Source organism: Protopterus annectens, chromosome 7.part0 (genome assembly GCF_019279795.1).
Source record: "Protopterus annectens isolate FY-2018-M chromosome 7.part0, PAN1.0, whole genome shotgun sequence".
Classification (NCBI taxonomy): Eukaryota; Metazoa; Chordata; order Ceratodontiformes; family Protopteridae; genus Protopterus; species Protopterus annectens.
In genome coordinates this window covers 46279363-46299168 of record NC_056739.1, presented here as the reverse complement: position 1 = coordinate 46299168, position 19806 = coordinate 46279363, and the positions used below count along the sequence as shown (strand labels likewise).

General features: G+C 41.5%; 1 protein-coding gene across 1 annotated transcript in view; it reads left to right on the top strand.

Annotated features, from left to right (window-relative positions):
* The window catches only part of LOC122806230 (copine-8-like), a 4689459-nt gene that overhangs the window by 985705 nt on the left and 3683948 nt on the right, over nucleotides 1-19806 (top strand). The window contains exon 2 of the mRNA XM_044076480.1: nucleotides 19183-19223. Coding sequence (XP_043932415.1) covers nucleotides 19183-19223 — 41 coding nt within the window. The remainder of the gene's footprint in view (nucleotides 1-19182; nucleotides 19224-19806) is intronic.

Sequence of the window (19806 nt, the reverse complement as noted above, 5' to 3'; positions counted from 1 at the left end):
TGGTGTCATTATCTGACCAGCTTAAGCCATGACAGTTGGCTTTAACAGATTCTATTTTTCTGAACTGCCAGTTAAAGAATCAGATGTAAGCATCTGATACAGGGAATTCTGTGGTGAGAAATTGCTGTGTTCAGCGCAGACATCTGTATAAGTCTGATAGCTGTTGAAATGTTCGATGTTTAAAGGACTGGTGCACAAACAGGACACGAAGTCCCAAGCATTTCCATTATTTCCCATTCTTTTTCCTTTTTCCCGTTCTTTTTCCTTTTTCCTTTTCTTTTTCCTTTGGGAACATAAATGCAAACCTTATGGGAATGTAACATCACGGCATAGGATCTCCCATGCAACTTGTAATTGCTTAAATGTATTTTTGAAGGAATAGTAATATTCTTTGAATGTGATATCACACTTATGTTGTACATTCTGATATATGCTGGATTTGATTCCTGCACCAGTATTTGTGGGAGTCATTTAACCAATTCTGCAAAAATATATCATGAAATGACCAAATATGTTTAACCATGTTGTGGGTAATTGATATTATTGCTACTCTGTTATAGGTAATCTTAAGGAAAAGTTCATTTAGGTGGAGTAACAATAACAGTAACAGGTTAGGTGTGCTTACCTCTCCAGGGTTTGCATAGAAATCCATGCACAAAGTGTAGCATACTGGAGACTCCTGGGCATGCCTACAAATCCATGCATACAGTGTAACACACTGGAGTGCTTTTGAAGTATGACCGGTGCTGATGATGGTCATTCATGTGTTAAATGCAGCTAGCACAAGGGAATCCAACTGCATTTATACCTACAAGAGGGGATACACACATGGGCTACAATTTGATTCTTAGAGCTCAGCATGGCTGAGCCTTATTTGCATAAGAGCTTCTCATATCATCATGAAATTATACCAGTCATCCACAGTCCACCAGTGTAAGCTCCTCTAGACTCCCCAGTTCTGCAAAAGTCCATGGAAAGAGCAAATGGAGTAAAACTGTTTATTAGCAGCAGACATAGCCAAAGAGTATTAGAAAAGGGCATTTATCAATGCAATTCATTACAATCTGTCCAGAGATATAGCCAACATTTAATGGTAAGATGTGAAATTGTTTTCCATAGTGGTGGATTATTGATGGGAATGAGCAAGGTGCCATTTTCTGTACTGTCTACGTGCTAAGTGCCTTGATACTGTCAATAGTGTGTGGCAATGGGTAATGTTCAAGACCAGAATAATGACCACATTAATATCAACAGTTACTCATACCCGGGACGTATCACTTCGCATACTGACTACTACACCCTCACAGCAAACAGAGTCAGACTCATAATTCTGAATTAAAAAGACAGCAACACTGATGCCATCTTGGTATTCACGATCCAAACTTCAGTGACAATGTTTTACACAAGGGTGACACATGTTCCTTCTCACAATAAGTGACTGCAGGTTACACTGTCATTCAGCAGCAGGGAGCAAGATACAGAAAGGACTTCGGTTCTAAGGAGAACAATATTCTTATGGGGGAATGTATGGGAAATGACTGTTTTAGAAAAGAGTGGCCAAACTCGGCAGAAAGAACTAAGGTGTGGAATCAAATAGTAGCTGTCATAAATGCAGAAGGTGGAGGGAGCCACATTGGCACAGTGCAGGAAAAGAGCAAATGACACAGTGGGATGTGCCAACAGAAAAGCTAGGAAGAATGCAGTTGAGTTGCCCGTTGTAACAATAGTGGTGCAACTTCCATACTCCAGCCATTAAAACCCAATGAGTAGCACCTGCTGTCTATAGGGGGTGATGATTTGGATGCAGTTATTGATGTTGTTGGAATCATAATATCTGATGTTGACACCAGCACTTTCAGATCCTTGTAGGATCCACAATCTGGTGATGTGAAATGTTAGTGCAGGACATTTTGCTACATTATTATACTATATAAGACAGTTATTATAATGCCTCCCTTGAAAGACATACCAGGGTGAGCAAGGAACGACTGATGGCTAGCTACTTGTTTGGTGTCAGGATCTATTAGATCACACATGCACTCAGGTCCTTGAACAACAAGTAGCAGTATGACTCTGTCCTAATTCATGCTGGTGTCAATGACTTGAGCTCTACCCATTGGGACTATATGAAGAGAGACATGATGGAGCTCTCAGGCTGTGTCCCGGGCAGGTATGATCCGATCATTGAACAACATTCCACCTTCTCCAAGGATGATGCCAAGATATGAGCAAAAAAAAATGACTTCAATAATTGGATTGTTTTTGATATTATTCAAAGGGGGTCCAGTATTTGTCAACCTGGGAGGAAGTGATCAACAAACCATGCTGCTTGACCAGGGGTGTTCTGCATCAGCCCCCTGTAGAGTTTCAATTATTGGCAAAGAGAGTTGTCCATCCCCATAGTGCATTTTTAGGCAATGCCAAGCTGACAAACCTACAGACATAATGAAACAAACAAAGGAAAACAGGAAGGCGTTACTGTCAATGTTAGGGGCATAAAGAAGAAATTCCACTCCCTACAAGCCCTTCTCACTCAGGAAGATGTCTGTGTAGTGCCTGAGACATGGCTTAAAATAGCAGACAGCACTCTGGCTGTTCAGGGCTATAATGCCATCCACACATTTAGATCAGCTATTGTGGTTGAAGGGAAGAAAGGTGGAGGTGTATCAATCTACCTTCAGAAGAGACTCGTGTCAAGACTAGTAAAGCAGCAGGATTCTCTAGTACTTCTTCATGTCCAAATAACCATCAGGGTGGTTCCACACAATATGTAAGCTGGATATAAAACTCCTTCTATCAGCCAAGAAAGCCACAACACCTGCCTACTGCTGCTGGAATCACTCAGTATTGAACTCAGTACCATACTCTTAGATGATCTAAACTATCCAGCTATAGACTAGAAACCCTACACCACCACTAGTACACAGGCAAAGAGATTCCTGGACTTTGTTCATACTTGGATCTTGTCCTTACTAATATGGGACCATCTTGCACCATCCCTTGTGTATCTTCTTCACTTGTTAGATCCCACCATAAAACAGTCTCCTTTGGGAAAAAAAAAAACTAAATCCAGAGATCCCTTCCGCCCATGGTACCTTCAGAAATTTCAATACAGACTACCTACTTCTAAGTGCTACATTAGCAAACTGCAGATGCCCACCAAATCCAGTTAGTTCAACTGATTATGCAGAAAGGAACACCACCACACTATACCAGCATATAAACAGTATGTAAACAGTCACCAGCACACTATACCAGCATATAAACAGTATGTAAATAGTCACCAGCACACTATAAAAGCATGCAAACAGTATGTAAACAGTCACCAGCACACTATACCAGCATGTAAACAGTATGTAAACAGTCACCAGCATATAAACAGTATGTAAATAGTCACCAGCACACTATACAAGCAAGTAAACAGTATGTAAACAGTCACCAACACACTATACAACATGTAAACAGTATGTAAACAGCCACCAGCACACTATACCAGCATGTAAACAGTATATAAACAGCTGCATAGATGCAGCTATACCCTGTAGGAACAAGTGCAGGGTAAACCCCAGAAACCAACCCCCATGGTGGAAACATAACAACAAGCTTTAAAATAGAAAGAAAATAATTTTGTAAGCAGAGTAAATCCCAGAATATTACAGACATTGTCACTGAAATAACAAACAAATCAGTAGCATAATAAAATTGACCAAATCTAAGTTTAAGGTTAAAATAGATACCCAAGCCAAAGACAATCACAAGGCATTTTTTTAGTTATGTCCGTTATGTTTGCAGTCTCAAACCCACAAGGCAGCAATGAGCTGAGCTGATTGTGAATGACGTTACCAGCAATAAAACTGAAAATATAGTGACCTACCGGCCAATAAATTGATGTCTAACTTTACCCCCCTCTCTACCTTCTGTCTGTTTCTCAAGATATTCCTGAAGCTGGCTCACCTCCAGCTATCATACAAAACCAAGTCCTAAAAGTGCTATCAAAAGCTAAAAATACACTATTGATGGGTCCTAACAATATCTCTGGATGCATCTTAAATAGCATGAAGCACAAGTTTGCCACACCCCTAACAACACTGTTCAGTCTCAGCCACACCCCTAACAACACTGTTCATAGGTTCATAGGTTCATAGGTTGATACTAGGCTATCTGCCCTAGGGCATTTATAAGCCTAGCCAGAGTGTGTTTGGCTTTCGCCACCCTTTTAGATTAGTTGACTGTGCCTCTGTGTAGTAGGTCACAGAAGATAGCCCTTTTAAGGTTAGTTTACTGTGCCTCTGTCTAGTAGGGACACAGAAGAGATCCCAGGGGTAAACCTACGATCTCCTATCCACTCATCAAGATTTCTCTTCAAGAGGGTCATTGAGGGGCTCTGCCTAACATGGATTGGGATCTTGTTCCGCAGTGAGGGGAGCCTCTGGGATATGAATCTGTCCCTCCAGCATGCCCTATTTATTTCTGTGCTGAAGTTTAAGTCCCTGGAGCATGTAGCTCTAAGGGATTTGGATTTCCTGAGGTGGAGCATGTCCATTAATTCTGGGTTGGACATGGCTTTATACGTCAGGTACAGATCACCTCTGAGTAGGCGGTAAGCAACTGAGTAGAGCTGGAGTTTCTTTAGCCTAACTATGTAGGGCATCTGTTTGAGTCCCTTGATCCTCTTGGTGAGGTACTTTTGGGGTCTTTCCAGTTGCTGCAGGTGTCAGGTAAGGTACATCCCAAATGGGGCATTGTATTCAATTATGGGTCTGATGAGTGATGAGTAGAGGGGCACAATAACCTCTCTTGATCTAGATGTGAACCCTTTCATGATAAGGTAGGCTATATAGAAGGTCTTTCTAACCACTTTGGCAATGTGATTGTCAAAGGAGAGATTGCTATCTACTTGGGTCCCCAAATCCCCAATTACTTCTTCCATACTTAATGGATTACCACCTATGGCGTAATTTATGGGCACTTTGTTTTTCCCAAAGGGGATGACTATGCACTTTTTGGCATTTAGCTTTAGGCCATGGCTCTGGCACCAGTTATCCATCTCTGTGAGACCCTTTTGGGGGATGCTTGTGTAAGTCAGAGAGTCGATTATGGCACCCAGTTTGTAGTCATCTGCGAACTTGGTCAGCCATAGTCCTCCCATGTTAGCCTGTACCTCAGAGAAATATATACCGAACAAGAGAGGTCCCAGAACTGAGCCTTGTGGGATGCCACTTGTAACTGGTTTAGAGTCTGACATGGCACCTGCAATTCTGACCATGTGGGTTCTATCCCTGAGCCAGTTTGCAACCCATCTTGTGACATAGGGGTTGATATTTAAGCTGGTGAGCTTATTTATGATGCCCGAGTGGGGTATTGTGTCGAAGGCTTTTGCAAGGTCCAGGTAGGCTGTGTGGACTACCTTCCCTTCATCTATGGCCTTTGTGACTGTTTCAAAGAAGTCGACCAGGTTCAAGAGGCAAGATCTGCCCTTAACAAAGCCAAATTGGGTAGGATCCAGTGTTTGGAGGTTCCCATTGTCTTTGTTTATGAGTTCCATGATGATACACTCCATAGCTTTGCAGACCAGGCTAGTCAGGCTTATAGGGTGATAGTTTCTGGGGTCTCTTGTGGCATCACCTTTGTGGAGTGGGACCACTGTTGCTGTACGCCATTCCTTGGGTGCATATCCTGTAGTAAGGCTGAGATTGAACAGTGACTTTATGTGAGGGTTCAGTTATACTTGGAGCTCATGTAAGACTCAGCCTGGGACACTGTCCGGTCCCATTGATGCTGTGTTTTTGATGTCAGGGAGGCTACACTCTGTTGGGATAGACATTTGCTCTTTTGGGGGGGAAGGGGGGGTAGTTTGCACTGAACCTGTCTGCCAGGATGTTGGCAATGTCTGTGGGTTCAGTGTATTTTTTGTCATTTTGCACTAACTCAGGGCATATCTGGGAGTTACCACCCAGGTTCCTGACATAACTAAAGAAGACCTTGTGATTATCTTTAGCTTCTTGTGCAATTTTTCTTTCGAAGCTGGCCTTAGATGATTTTATGAGGGATCGTAGTTTCTTGCTAGTACTGATCAGAGATGCCTTCCCTTTTTGGGATTTTGCTCTGTCATGTAATAGCTTCCTCCTTCTGTTGTATAGCTTATTTATGGCTGAGGTCCACCAGACAGGTCTCATGCCTTTGGCGGAGTGAGTCTTGGTTTTATTTGGGATAGCATGATCCATGCATTCCTGTAGGTGTCCATAGAATGTGTTTGTAAAGGATTCTGCAGTTTGGGCCGTATTTTCCACAGGCCCCGGGGCTTTGAAGGATTCCACCTCAGTTTTGAGAAGTGTGAAGTTTGATTTTGAGAAGTTCTTCACCGTGGTTTCCTTGGCTGGGGGTGGGGATGGGATATGGATGTCCAGTGAGATTAATTTATGATCAGATCTTACCAATGAGGGGTATAGCTCTGGTATGAAACATTGAGTCCCCATGTTGGTGATGATCAGGTCCAATATGTTTTCCTCTCTTGTGGGAGTAGTGACCAGTTGTTCCATAGCATTTGAGTTTATAAATTCTAGGAACTGTTGGGCGAGGGTGTTGGGGTTTGAGTAGTGCTCCCAGTCTATGTTTGGGTAGTTGAAGTCACCCAATATAATGGTGTTTGGAGAGACCTTCATATTCTCCAGTGTTCTCAGGAAAGCCGAGTGAGGTTCCTGAGTTTGGGAGGGTGGTCTGTAGCAGGTTACAAACTGAAAGGCAGTCTTGCCCACCGTTAGTTGCACATGGATGGTCTCCGATGCTTCGTGCGTTGCCACTAACCTGGAGGTGTGGGTATCTTTGATGAATATGGATACTCCCCCTCCATTTGTGGTTCAGTCTGAGTTTTGGGGCCGAACAGCATGGTATGAGGTATAACCTGGTGTTGGGGTGCTCTCAGGAGCCTTGAACCAGGTTTCTGTTACTGCACAGATATCGATATTCTCCATACTGAGGAGAGCCTCGAGTGCGTGCATCTTGAGGTTTAGACTTCTGGCGTTGAGCAGCATTACCCTTAGTTTCTTTTTCCTTGTGTTGTCTATGGAGGTGGGTTTGTCTTTTGAGCCTTGCCTAAAAAAGGCACTATAGGGGTGGCAAGAGCCTTAGCTAGTATTCGAAAGCCCAAGGTGACAGGTGCAAGCCATCCCTAGCGAAGCAACATGGCTTGTCGAGCATGTCATCCTAGGCTGACAGACACTGGATCCCCTTTGAATGACACCAATACTTTAGCCAATTGTTAAAATTGATCATTTTGTCTTTATACTGTGGCATCATTCTTGGTGAGGGTAAGATGCTACTCAAGGTCAGGGTCATACCGGCCTGAGCTACATGATCAGAGAGCTCCTCTATGTCTCTTTTCATGTAGTCCAGGGAGGTACGTCTCAGGTCATTCATACCAGCATGGACAATGACAGAGTCATATTTGTACTTGCTTTGGAGTGACCTGAGTGCTTGTGTTATGTGGCAGATCCTAGCACCTGACAGGCAGCTTCCAGTGACCTTCTCCTTGTTCAGCCTGGTGAGTGGGACGTCAGTTTGTCTGACAATAGTCACCTATTACTAGTGTATTAGGTGTGTTGTTTAACCTTAAGGGCTGTGACTGTGTGGCACACTGACTTTGTGAACTATGTGATATGTGGGTATTGTTGTGGGGTAGCGGTTGCTTGGATGTCTGCTTTGGAGGTCTCTGCTGCTTGGGCAGATTTTTATTTAGAGCCTCTGAGTATGTTTTTGTGTGTTTATGTGTTTGGTTTGCTGTTGCGATAGGTCTATGTGAGACTGGATTTGTGGTGTGTGTGGTTACCTTCTCCTCCTGACTGACTGCACCAGTACTGGGTTGAGAGAGCTCAGCCTCCAGTTTGGCTATATAGTTGCATTGCTCACATATATTTGAGCTTGTTGGGAGGAGGAGAGGGTGGTCTGTGTACATAAGGCAGTTGTAACACTGCCTCAAGATTGCCAGATTCACCAGCTGGACTGGAGAGCCGAAACTGACTTTTGGACATGCCAGAATAGTATAAAGAACTACTTTTTGACTGATCAAAAAGAACCAATAGGGAGCCAAGTACTTAAATGGAGTATAAGAGGGTGTAGTGCTTTAGTTTATTAGTGCTTACTTATAAGATTACTTATACGAGCAACTGCAGGGCTTTAGAATGAAAATAGAGTGCTTACTTTGGCATTTAGAACAGTTCTAAGGGAAAAAGTGAAGAGCAGACTTTGTGGAGCCGGGAATAGTTTAAACCTGTTTAAGCAGCACTGCCTGATGCTGCACTATGATCATGCAAAACCACGCAAATGCGGGTTTTAAAGCAGGGAAACTGAAAGAGAGAGGACTTGACCTAAAATGGCCAATAAGCTACTAGTTTCAGGGCTGAGACCACTCCTCCAGGGACAGATAGGTTGCTCAAAGCTCCCCACTCTCATTGGTGAACAGAGAAGCTTCCTCCTATCCAAGTAAGGATATGGGCAACACAGGAAACTATACCACAGTCCAGAATTCAGCAAAACCTGAAATCTGGACTAATCTAGTTCAGCAAAGGCGGAAAAAGAGAATATTTTATTTTTTTTTTGTTTTTTTCAGGAAACAGCAGAAATACACACAGAAAACACTGTAAATGCTATAAACAGGCTAGCGTACTTTAGTGTGTAGCCTACAACAGTTATACAATACAAAAACAACTTAAATTGATATAAAACAAGTGCAAAAACTGTAAAAAGCAGAAGCAAATGCAATTTAAACTTTTTAAATCACAGATCAGTTAGAAATTCGCTTTTTAGGCGGGAAAAGGCAGTCGGAGCAAAAAAACAGAGAAAAAACACTTAAATCTGGAAAAGTCTCTCTTAGGTCTCTCTCTGTTGCCTGTATCACTCTGCAGGACACCACGAGGAGCTGTGTGGAGTTGTATACTGGCACAAAACTGCACAAATGCGTGTTTTAAAGCATGGAAACTGAAAGAGATAGGAATTGACCCAAAATGGCCAATAAGCTACTAGTTTCAAGGCTGAGACTACTCCTCCAGGGACAGATAGGCTGCTCAAAGCTCCCCACTCTCACTGGTGAACAATGAAGCTTCCTCCTACCCAAGTAAGGATATGAGCAACACAGGAAACTATATCACAGTCCGGAATTCAGCAAAACCTGAAATCTGGACTAATCTAATTCAGCAAAGGCGGGAAAAGAAAATATTTTTTTTCAGTCTCAGCCACACCCCTAACAACTCTGTTCAGTTTCAGCCACACCCCTAACAACACTGTTCAGTCTCAGCCACACCCCTAACAACACTGTTCAGTCTCAGCCACATACTAACAACACTTTTCAGTCTCAGCCACACACCTAACAACACTGATTAGTTTCAGCCACACCCCTAACAACACTGTTCAGTCTCAGCCACATCCCTAACAATACTGTTCAGTCTCAGCCTCCATACAGGCTTTGTACCAAGCAAATCGAGAACAGCTAGAGTCATCCCCTTGCATAAGGGAGGACCTTCTGCAGAACCAGGTGATTACAGAACCATAAGTCTGACAAGCCTCATATCCATAGCCATGGAAAAATTTATTGTGGATTTAATCAATCAGGACATAGGAAACCTCAAGTAATCTCCTTGGTATCCCCGAAGTCTAAAAACAACCCACTAAACAAGTGTAGTTGGTCCAAAAACAAAACAGTGTAAGGAACTTCTTTGTGTGGAAGATTTTCAGTCCATATATCTCTAGTTAATCACTGTATATTATATATTATTAACAATAGACCCATCTAAGTTTGGATTCATCAGGGGCAGATCATGCTTACTCAATCGGGAATGTTTTTTTGAAAAGCTCACCAAAACAATGGATGACAGCAAAATGGTACACACTGCATGCCTCTACCTGGTCAAAGCTTTTGACACAATTCTCCATTCAGGCATAATAGAAATGCTAAATAAACTGGTAATAACCCCCATGTCACCTGCTGGATCACCAGCTGGCTCACTGATAGGATGCAGGTAGACAAAATAGGAGAATTTACCTCCACAAAGAAACCATCCACCAGTGGAGTCCCCAAGGGCTCTGTGCTGGGACCTCTCTTGTTTGCCATCTACTTTTTTGAACTAAAAGCACATACCAAAAGGATATGGCTGACTAAGTTTGCAAATGACTGCAAGCTAGGAGCAGAAATTCGGTCCCAAAATGATGTCATCCTGCAGGAAGGCTTGTCCCAAATAAATAACTGGTGTGAAAATCATAGACTGAAACTAAATGCCAAAAATGCATTATTGCATCCTTTGGGAAGTCATCTACCCATGGGAATTGACCCATTTGTTCTGCATTTTGGAAACTTATGTGTACAGTGACCTAACCTTGACCAGTTGTTGCAAGAAAGTTCTTCTATACTGCACAGCTTATAAACAAAGGAATTGTATCTTGATCTATAGATGTCATTGCCCCCCTTTACTCAGCCCTCATTAGGTCAGTCATTGAATATAATGTTCCCTTTGACATGTATTTGTCCAGACACATGCAACAACTGGAATGCCCACAAAAATCCCTTATTAAAAAGATAAAAGGCCTAAGCAACATGTCCTATATAGACTAATTGAAACCCTGTCACCATAATCGCTAACCTACAGATTGCTAAGAAGTGACCTGTATCTGGCATACAGGGCATCCTCCAACCCATTGCTGATTGATTTACTACATATCAGCAAGTCAAATGGCATCAGAAATACTTGGTCTATGGAACTAAGCCTCTTCTGCAGTATTACCGTAATGGTTTGGAAGGAAAGGTTTACCTCACAGAAGATACTGCTGCTGTTGAACAGACTCCCCATCCACATAAAACAAAGTTCAGCCCTGTCCATATTCAGGCATAACTTAGATCTATGGGCAGGAAACAGAAAATACACCCAGGACTGCCCCCTGTAATACTAATTGGCAGAAGCAGCTCTGAAATGCTTTATCAGCTGCATGGATCCCCCCTCAAATTATCTATGGTATGATCCCAGTTATTTTCATTAATGGTAATATATAGTTATGAACCATGGCATGGGTAAGGCCTAACACCATATAGGATAGTTTAATTTATGCACCAAAAGGGAAACTGGATAGGCTTAAAATGGCCCACAAGGGCAGCTAGCCTATTTCTTACCCATGTACCTACAACGGGGCAAAAACATGATGCAAATGATAGTGAGGTATTATAATATTTACATTTCTAAAGTTGAGCAATTACATATCAGATAGCTGTATTCTTATAAAACATGCTGTTTATAGGAGAAATAAGTGGTTTGGGAGCCCCCCATAAGCATTCCACCATGCATTGTATATAAGCAAACCTCTCTAGTTTGAAATCCTCTATAGGAAACACTCTCCATAGTCTCCCACTGCTCCCAACTGCTTGAAAATCTGCTGCCAGTTTGTGCAGAGGGCAGTACCACTGCAGGTCATCTAACTGGAACTGCTCAACATTTGATGACTTTTGCCAGAGGTCTGGAGAGATTCTGCTAATATCCAAAGCATCGATTGCTAAAAATGAACAAAAAAATAGGGCTTTTTGAGTTTTCTCTGCACTTTGCTGACTGTATTTTGTCATTTCACTGATTTTTACTGTCTTTTTCTGCATTTTAAAAAGCTGTTTTGTTGCCGTAAGTAGCTATTATATAGCATAGACTAGATGCAGATCTGCTAAATCTAGACTGTTTTATAACACTTGACCACTATTCCATCCATCTTACATTAGGAGGGCCCTGACTGCACCCTTGTGTCAGAAGTGTGTAGTCCGAGCCTTATCTTAAGTTGGAGATTACCAGAGGAAAGCTCATTGTGTGCTTACCCATTGGTGGTTTAGCTTAAAATTGTTTAATTTTACCTGTATTAAAGCCTCACATTTGCGCAGAGCTGAGCACCATGCAGTGGGGTTCAGTGGTGCCCTGTATAGACACAAATGCCTTGAAAGACAATTTTTTCCTAGACATGTTAGTGAATCCTCCCAAGCGTCACTACTGCATCGCAGGAAGCTCAGTTGCACACTGAGAAGTGTTGCTATAATTTTCACCCCTAGCCTTCAATGCAATAACCCCTTTGTTAAACCTAGAGCAAAATCTGGTCAAACTAGCCCAGTCCTCAATAGTAGTTATGGTAAAAGCATAATGGATGGTCAGTTTCTAGCCATTTCTTCAGCCAGCCTGATTGACATGAGTATCCTGAGGCAACGTAGTGATTCCTCATGTATACTGACAACCACTTACTCCTAAAACAAACAAACAGAATATATGAGAGTTGTAATTACACTATGAATTTGAAATCAGTTATCTCATGTAATAGCAAACCACACATCAAACAGGTTGTCAGCACACACACATCACCTCTCAAACAAAACAAGGTCACAACACAAATCCACATTCGCAGAGATACTCAGTAGAAACCTACCAAAAGATCAGAGACCTCCCAAGAACAAACCACTTGCACACACTGCAAAGCAAATAGAATCCATCACACATTACAACACACGCACACACCAGCGTCTCAGCAAATAAGCCCTTAAAGCAAACAACCTCAAAACCAAATGTCTTGGTCATAAGTGACTCCATAGTGAGACACACAGATGTCCTCCTTACCAGGCTGGACAAGGAGGAGGTGATGGTCACCTACTAATCGGGTGCCAGGATCAGTCAAATCACACAAGCACTCAAGTTTCTCAACAACAATTACCATTATGACTCTGTCATAGTACGTGTTGGAGTAAATGACTTGAGACGTACCTCTCTTGACTGTATGAAGAGACATGACTAAACTCTCAGATTATATATCCCAGGCAGATATGACTCTAGCCCTAAGCAGCATTCTACCTTCACCCAGGATGATGCCATAATATAGACAAAAAATGATTGATTTCAATAATTGGCTTTAGCTTCTGGTGTCAATCCAGGGAGATCCAAGTATTTGTCAGCTTGAGAAGACATGGTTGACAGACCATGCTGCTTTGCCAGAGATAGACTTAACTGTCTCCTCTAGGCTTTTGGACACCACTAAAGGTGCTTGCCTCCCTCGTAGGTCCTGTAAAAAAATCCACTACAGACTAACTATGCTGCTTAATGCTAGGAATCTAAACAGGAAACTGCACTCCCTGGAAGCACCTTGGAAGATGCTGATATCTGTGCAGTCACTGAGACATGGCTCAGTGCTACAGAGAGCACTCAGGCAAGGCTACAATGCATTCTACAAGTTCAGATCCCAAAACAAGTGTGAGAGAACCAAAGGTAGAGGTGTATCCAACTACATTAAAGCCAAATACACCTCCAAACTGGTTAAACAGTATGACTCTTTTGAGCTACTCCAGGTCTAACTAACTATAGGTAAAAAAACCCTACTGCATCATTTCTAACTACAGGACCCCACCAAGAACCAAGGGAAGCACACCACCTACCTGGACTGACTAAAGTCACTCATTATACAGCCAAACAGTTTGGTCATGAGAGATTTCAACTATCCTTCCATCAACTGGGAAACATACATGAGCACAAACAAGCTCACCCTGAGGTTGCTGAACTTTGTCAATACAAATGCCCTGGAGCAACTAGTCAGTACCCCCACAAAGGGCTCAAATGTCCTAGATTTAGTACTTACCAACATGGTGGGGGTCACTGCACTACCCGCTATGTGTTGCCCTCCCTGGTAAGGTTAGTCCACAAGTCTGTCTCACTTGAAGTAATGATGAGACCTCTCACCCCCACAGCAACAAAAAAACTGAACGATTTCTCCATAGCAAACTAGAGCCTACTAGGCTATGGTATAAACAGTTTCAAACCTCTAGAGCCTTCTAGGCTATGGTATAAACAGTTTCAAACCTCTAGAGCCTACTAGGCTATGGTATAAACAGTTTCAAACCTCTAGAGCCTACTAGGCTATGGTGTAAACAGTTTCAAACCTCTAGAGCCTTCTAGGCTATGGTATAAACAGTTTCAAACCTCTAGAGCCTACTAGGCTATGGTATAAACAGTTTCAAACCTCTAGAGCCTTCTAGGCTATGGTGTAAACAGTTTCAAACCTCTAGAGCCTTCTAGGCTATGGTATAAACAGTTTCAAACCTCTAGAGCCTACTAGGCTATTGTATAAACAGTTTCAAACCTCTAGAGCCTTCTAGGCAATGGTATAAACAGTTTCAAACCTCTAGAGCCTTCTAGGCTATGGTATAAACAATTTCAAACCTCTAGAGCCTTCTAGGCTATGGTATAAACAGTTTCAAACCTCTGGAGCCTTCTAGCCTATGGTATAAACAGTTTCAAACCTCTAGAGCCTTCTAGGCTATGGTGTAAACAGTTTCAAACCTCTAGAGCCTTCTAGGCTATGGTATAAACAGTTTCAAACCTCTAGAGCCTACTAGGCTATTGTATAAACAGTTTCAAACCTCTAGAGCCTTCTAGGCAATGGTATAAACAGTTTCAAACCTCTAGAGCCTTCTAGGCTATGGTATAAACAATTTCAAACCTCTAGAGCATTCTAGGCTATGGTATAAACAGTTTCAAACCTCTAGAGCCTTCTATGCTATGGTATAAACAGTTTCAAACCTCTAGAGCCTACTAGGCTATAGTATAAACAGTTTCAAACCTCTAGAGCCTTCTAGGCTATGGTGTAAACAGTTTCAAACCTCTAGAGCCTTCTAGGCTATGGTATAAACAGTTTCAAACCTCTAGAGCCTACTAGGCTATGGTATAAACAGTTTCAAACCTCTAGAGCCTTCTAGGCTATGGTATAAACAGTTTCAAACCTCCTGCTAACACAGACAATAATGACTCCTATGAAGAGGAGTACACACATAAACAACTGCATAGACTTGGCTTTACCTGACCAGATCAGAACCAGGTCCTCCTGAAAAAATAGGCCACCCTGGTGGACCTCAAGTATAAATAGGTTATATAAGAAAAAGACGTTCATGTCTAACAACAAAAGGGAACTTAGCAGAAGAAGAAGAATCTCCACAGCTTGAACAAACAAATCAAATATCTTCTAAAGTCCTCTAAAGCTAGTTACCAAGTTAAATTATCATCCCTAGCTAAGAATAATCATAAGGAATTCTTTAGCTATGTCCAGAAATCTAAAAGGGAACACCCAGCTATGTGCTGAACTTATTCTGGATGGTGCCTCTCATACTGACCCTAAGGAAATTGCCAATTGTCAACCTGCTAGCTGACAGATTTGGTGCAAACTTCACCCCCTGTCCCCACAAGCCATACCATAAAGCATACCTGACACCAGTCCTCTACCTAGTATGTCCAAAGAACTGGTCATATCTACACACTCCAAGGCCAAAAACACGGCCTCTATGGGATCAGATAATATCCCAAGCTGATTAATAAACAATCTAAAACAAGACCTAGCAGAACCATTTAACACTCTGTTTAACCTCAGACTGAGCACTGACTTTGTTCCAGCAGAGTGGAGAAAAACAACAGTAATCCCCTTGTACAAATGGGGTGCATCAACCAACCAAGGGAACTATAGACCTATAAGCCTAACCAGCCTTATCCACAAGGCCATGGAAAGAATCATCATGGACCTTGTCAACAAGGACACATGGGACCTTCAGACTTTTGACCTGACCCAGTTTGGCTTTGGTAAGGATAGATCATGCTTATTGAACCTGGTGGACTTCTTTGAGAATGTCAGCAAATACCTGGATGAAGACAAAATACTACATAAATCCAATGTTGACGTAGCCAAAGCTTTTGATACAATCCTTACTCAGGTATCATTGAGTAACTCTAACAGCTGGAGATTAATCCATGCATCATGGGTAGCCCATTCCAGATGGGTAGCTAATTGGCTCACTGACAGTATGCATACTGTCAAAGTTGGGGATTCCACCTTTACCAGTAGACCAGTTACCAGTGGTGTAGTCCAAGGATCTGTGCTGGCCCCTCTCCTGTTTGGAATTTATTTCTCTGAAGTCCAGGCAAAAGTAGATGACCTGTGGCTTCCCATGTTCAATGATGATTGCAAACTGGGTGCAATCATTCAGTCCCCAAATTATGTTAACATATTACAAAAGGGGCTAACACAGACAAAAGATCGGTGCCAAAGCCACAGACTAAAACTAAATGCTAAAAAGTGCATTATCACTCTCTATGACAAAGAGGAAGTCCCTGCAAATTACAATATTGACAGCACCCTCCTAAGTTCAAACCAAGTGGTGAGAGATTTGGAAACACAGGTTGATAGCAATCTAAACTTCAATCACCATGTGTCCACAGTGGTAAGGAAAGCCTTCTACATCATGCATCTCATAAGTAAGGGCATCACATCCAAGACTAAGGATATTATAGCTCCTCTGTACTTGGCGCTCATCTGACCATTAATAGATTACAATGCTCCTTTTTACATGTAACTCACCATACACCTGCAGCAACAGAAGAGAACACAGATGTTTCTCACTAAGGAAATTCAGGGCGTCCAAAACATGCCCTACATGGAAAGACTGAAAGCCCTGTCACTGTGCTCTGTATCCTACAGGCTGCTGACAGCCAACTTGTGCTTGGCCTACAGAGCAGTCTCTGACCCTGTCCTTATGGAAACGCTGCACATCTGCAAATCAAATGGGATGAGAGTCACTCGCTCCCGGGATTTCAACCTAGCCTGTGACATTAACAGAACATGCTGGAGAAACAGATCACCCAGAGATTGCCACTCGTCTGGAATAAAGTCCCAGTTCATGTGATGCAGAGCTCCTCAATGACCGTATTCAAGTGCAACCTAGACAACTGGATTGGAGACCATAAATTCACTCCAGGGGTGGCATCTATGTCCCTCATGGACAGGGGCAGTCAGTGCTGATCGCAGACTTGCTCTGTGAATAATGACCATCTGATCAAGGTCATTTGGGGAACACAGGTATAACATGGCTAGGCTTGTAAAGGCCATAGGGCAATTAGCATAGTAACCTTCTATGAATCTATGAACCTATAAGGAATCAGTATTCTCAGGACTGCAGGATTAGTGACAGTTTCCTTGTAAGATTGTGCGTGCTTAAGGAATGTTGTTCTTTCATCTGTAGGTAGCCCTGGGTAAGTAGTAATCTAAACAGAAGAAAGCTTGCTTCCTGTTTGACCTGAAGTGGCAGAAGTAACTTGGCAATATTTTAATATGCATTTATTTGCCTAATTACATATGCATATGGATGTGCATAAGTATTTACTTAATTACATATGCACATCCATATTGCAATTTTGCAACTATACAGTCTTCTGCCAAACATATGCCAGTTACATATGAATGTATTCATTCTTTTCACGTGCCTTGTCTTATTTGTTTCTCATATAGCCTTGATTCTTCCATTATAAATATAGACAGGCAGTGGTTATCATAATCTACTGTCCCACTCTATCAGGAAACTGACACTTTTACAGATAATATCTATGTGCTGTTTTCCTTGCCTAGCAAGGAGATACACATTTTGCATAAAATGACTCATACCTCATTCATTGCATAGCCTGCTAAAGTTGTGTGCAAGTAACTTACTACTGCTTTCTTGAAGATCAGCTAATAAGAGCAGGAAGCAAGATTTGAACCCTTGAATGTAATGGCTTTGGCAATCATCTAAAGAAGCATCCTATTTTGGTTTAATACAATATAAAATTCAGTTTCAGTTTCATTGTTAAAGTATATATATATTGACTTATTCAGCACCATGATGATATTGTTAGGTAACTTTAAACTTTCAACTAATAGATATTGAAAATAAAGAAGCAACTTACAAAGGATGGTGGTCAGGTTGCTGGGATTTTCAAGGAAAAATGATTATTTTTGGATTCTTTAATTAATTGACATGATTTCTACTGTTTTTTTAGTGCAGTGCTGACTTAGAAGAGAGCAGATGCTACTTAAAGAATAACCATGCTACAGAAAAACACATTTTTCACCTGGTACTTTCACATCTACCTTACAGCCTCTGCTCCAGTTTTTACAGAGAAGTAGACATTGATATCTCATGCCTTTCCTTAACTGTATGCTAGCATACACTTCTTCCCATATAGACTTTTAGACATGTAAATTTTCTTTTGTTTTGTAATGTCAATATTATGTTAGATAAAGTTTAATGTAGTGAGGGGGATCTCTAAGCTTCTTTTTCACCACAGGAGTTGAACTAATAAATGTGAACTTGACCTCACAGCAACTATGTGTACAAAGCAATTTTCGTATGAAAAGAGGCATGCTCTGGGAGAACATCAAATGTTATTTGCAGGTGGAAATGCATTATAGCTAATAACTCTTTGAAACTAAGTTAGAGTAAATGTGTTTTGCTTTCTGCAGCTTGGTGAGGTGAATTCCGTTAAGCAGTTGGACAGGTAGTAGGTTCTAAACGGATGTCGACACACAGTTCCTTTACACTAAATCATCTGTTCATCTGTCAAGGATACTTGGGAGCTTAAGAAATGTAGTTGAGAGTTGAATCAATGACCGCATAGCTAGTAAGGATGATGAAAAAAATGCAGAAACTCTATGGGTTTCTAATGGCCGCATGCAAAGTCTGGCAAGATGGAAACGTAAAATAACTTGTTTTAGCTTCTTCAGGACTGCAAGCAGAGCCCATGCACAGTGAGTTTTAACATGATGAAGCAACCGCCATCTCTGTCAGTAGTAAATACTGCAACAGACACAGCTCTAGGTAAAGCTGGTCCATTCCATTGTTGTAGCTTTGGCCCTATAGATCTTTATGTGTACATAGCTGAACAGCAATAATGGAATGTCAGAATGCTGCCTTCTGAAGTGGAAAATGGCTACTGTTGGGAATTTCCACCCCATAATGTACCTGATATGAATATATTGTTGTGAAAATAATATGAAATATGCCAGTGACTGAGATTTCTATATTAATTTGTTAAGGAGATGCCTTCACATCATAAGGAGGTATAAGCTCTGGGATTCAGTACGGTCTGTGGTATATTGGTAGTTCATGACAGCTGTTTCCGATGTCACAGAATGCATAACTTGCGAAAGCAACACACTATAACCTTCTTTGTTATAATGTTCTGTAAAGGGAGGGCAGTAGTATTTTAGCTTGGTGGGTTGGAACTTAAGGATACTTAGACATTTAAAACTGTTAGACTCTAGTTGTTGCAGCAGATTTTTCATTAGTTCACTGTGAGCCGTTCACTTTAACTAATAGTTTACTTTTCTTGACAGGAATTTACTGGACAGAGATACCTTCTCGAAATCAGATCCTTGTAAGTATAAAAATGTTTTTTTTTATATATATTCCTGTAATTACTTGTTTTAATGCTTTCCTGTATTAATTTGTCAATTTGCTTACTAATTTTCAGTTCTGCATAGAACCTCTAGTTTATTTAGCTCATATAAGGAAATCTATAAAGAAATGTACACCCCATTTCACCAAAACATACCACTCAACAGAAAACACCAAAAATAGGTGTTACTCTATTGTTATACTAGCCAAGACAGTTAGTAATAGATAAAGTTAAGGATCAGAGGGTTTTCTTTTGGAGAAACATGCTCACTTCGGTATTTTCTGCTTGGTTTGACAGAACATTGTTTTTTATTCATGCATACAGCCATAGGTAGCAATTACCCAATGGCCACCCAATAGTTTTAGCCATTACTGGACATGAACAATTATCGAAGGATCAGACCACAACTCACTACAAGAAACATCTAATGCCCTACAGTTGGGACCCCATAGGTTTACTATTGGGGGTGAGGTACAGGGCAGGTTTATGCCAGAATAAATGTAAGGTCTAGAAGGTCCTTTGCAGACCCTTTAAAGTCATGACCTGAGTGCCAATAAAAAGG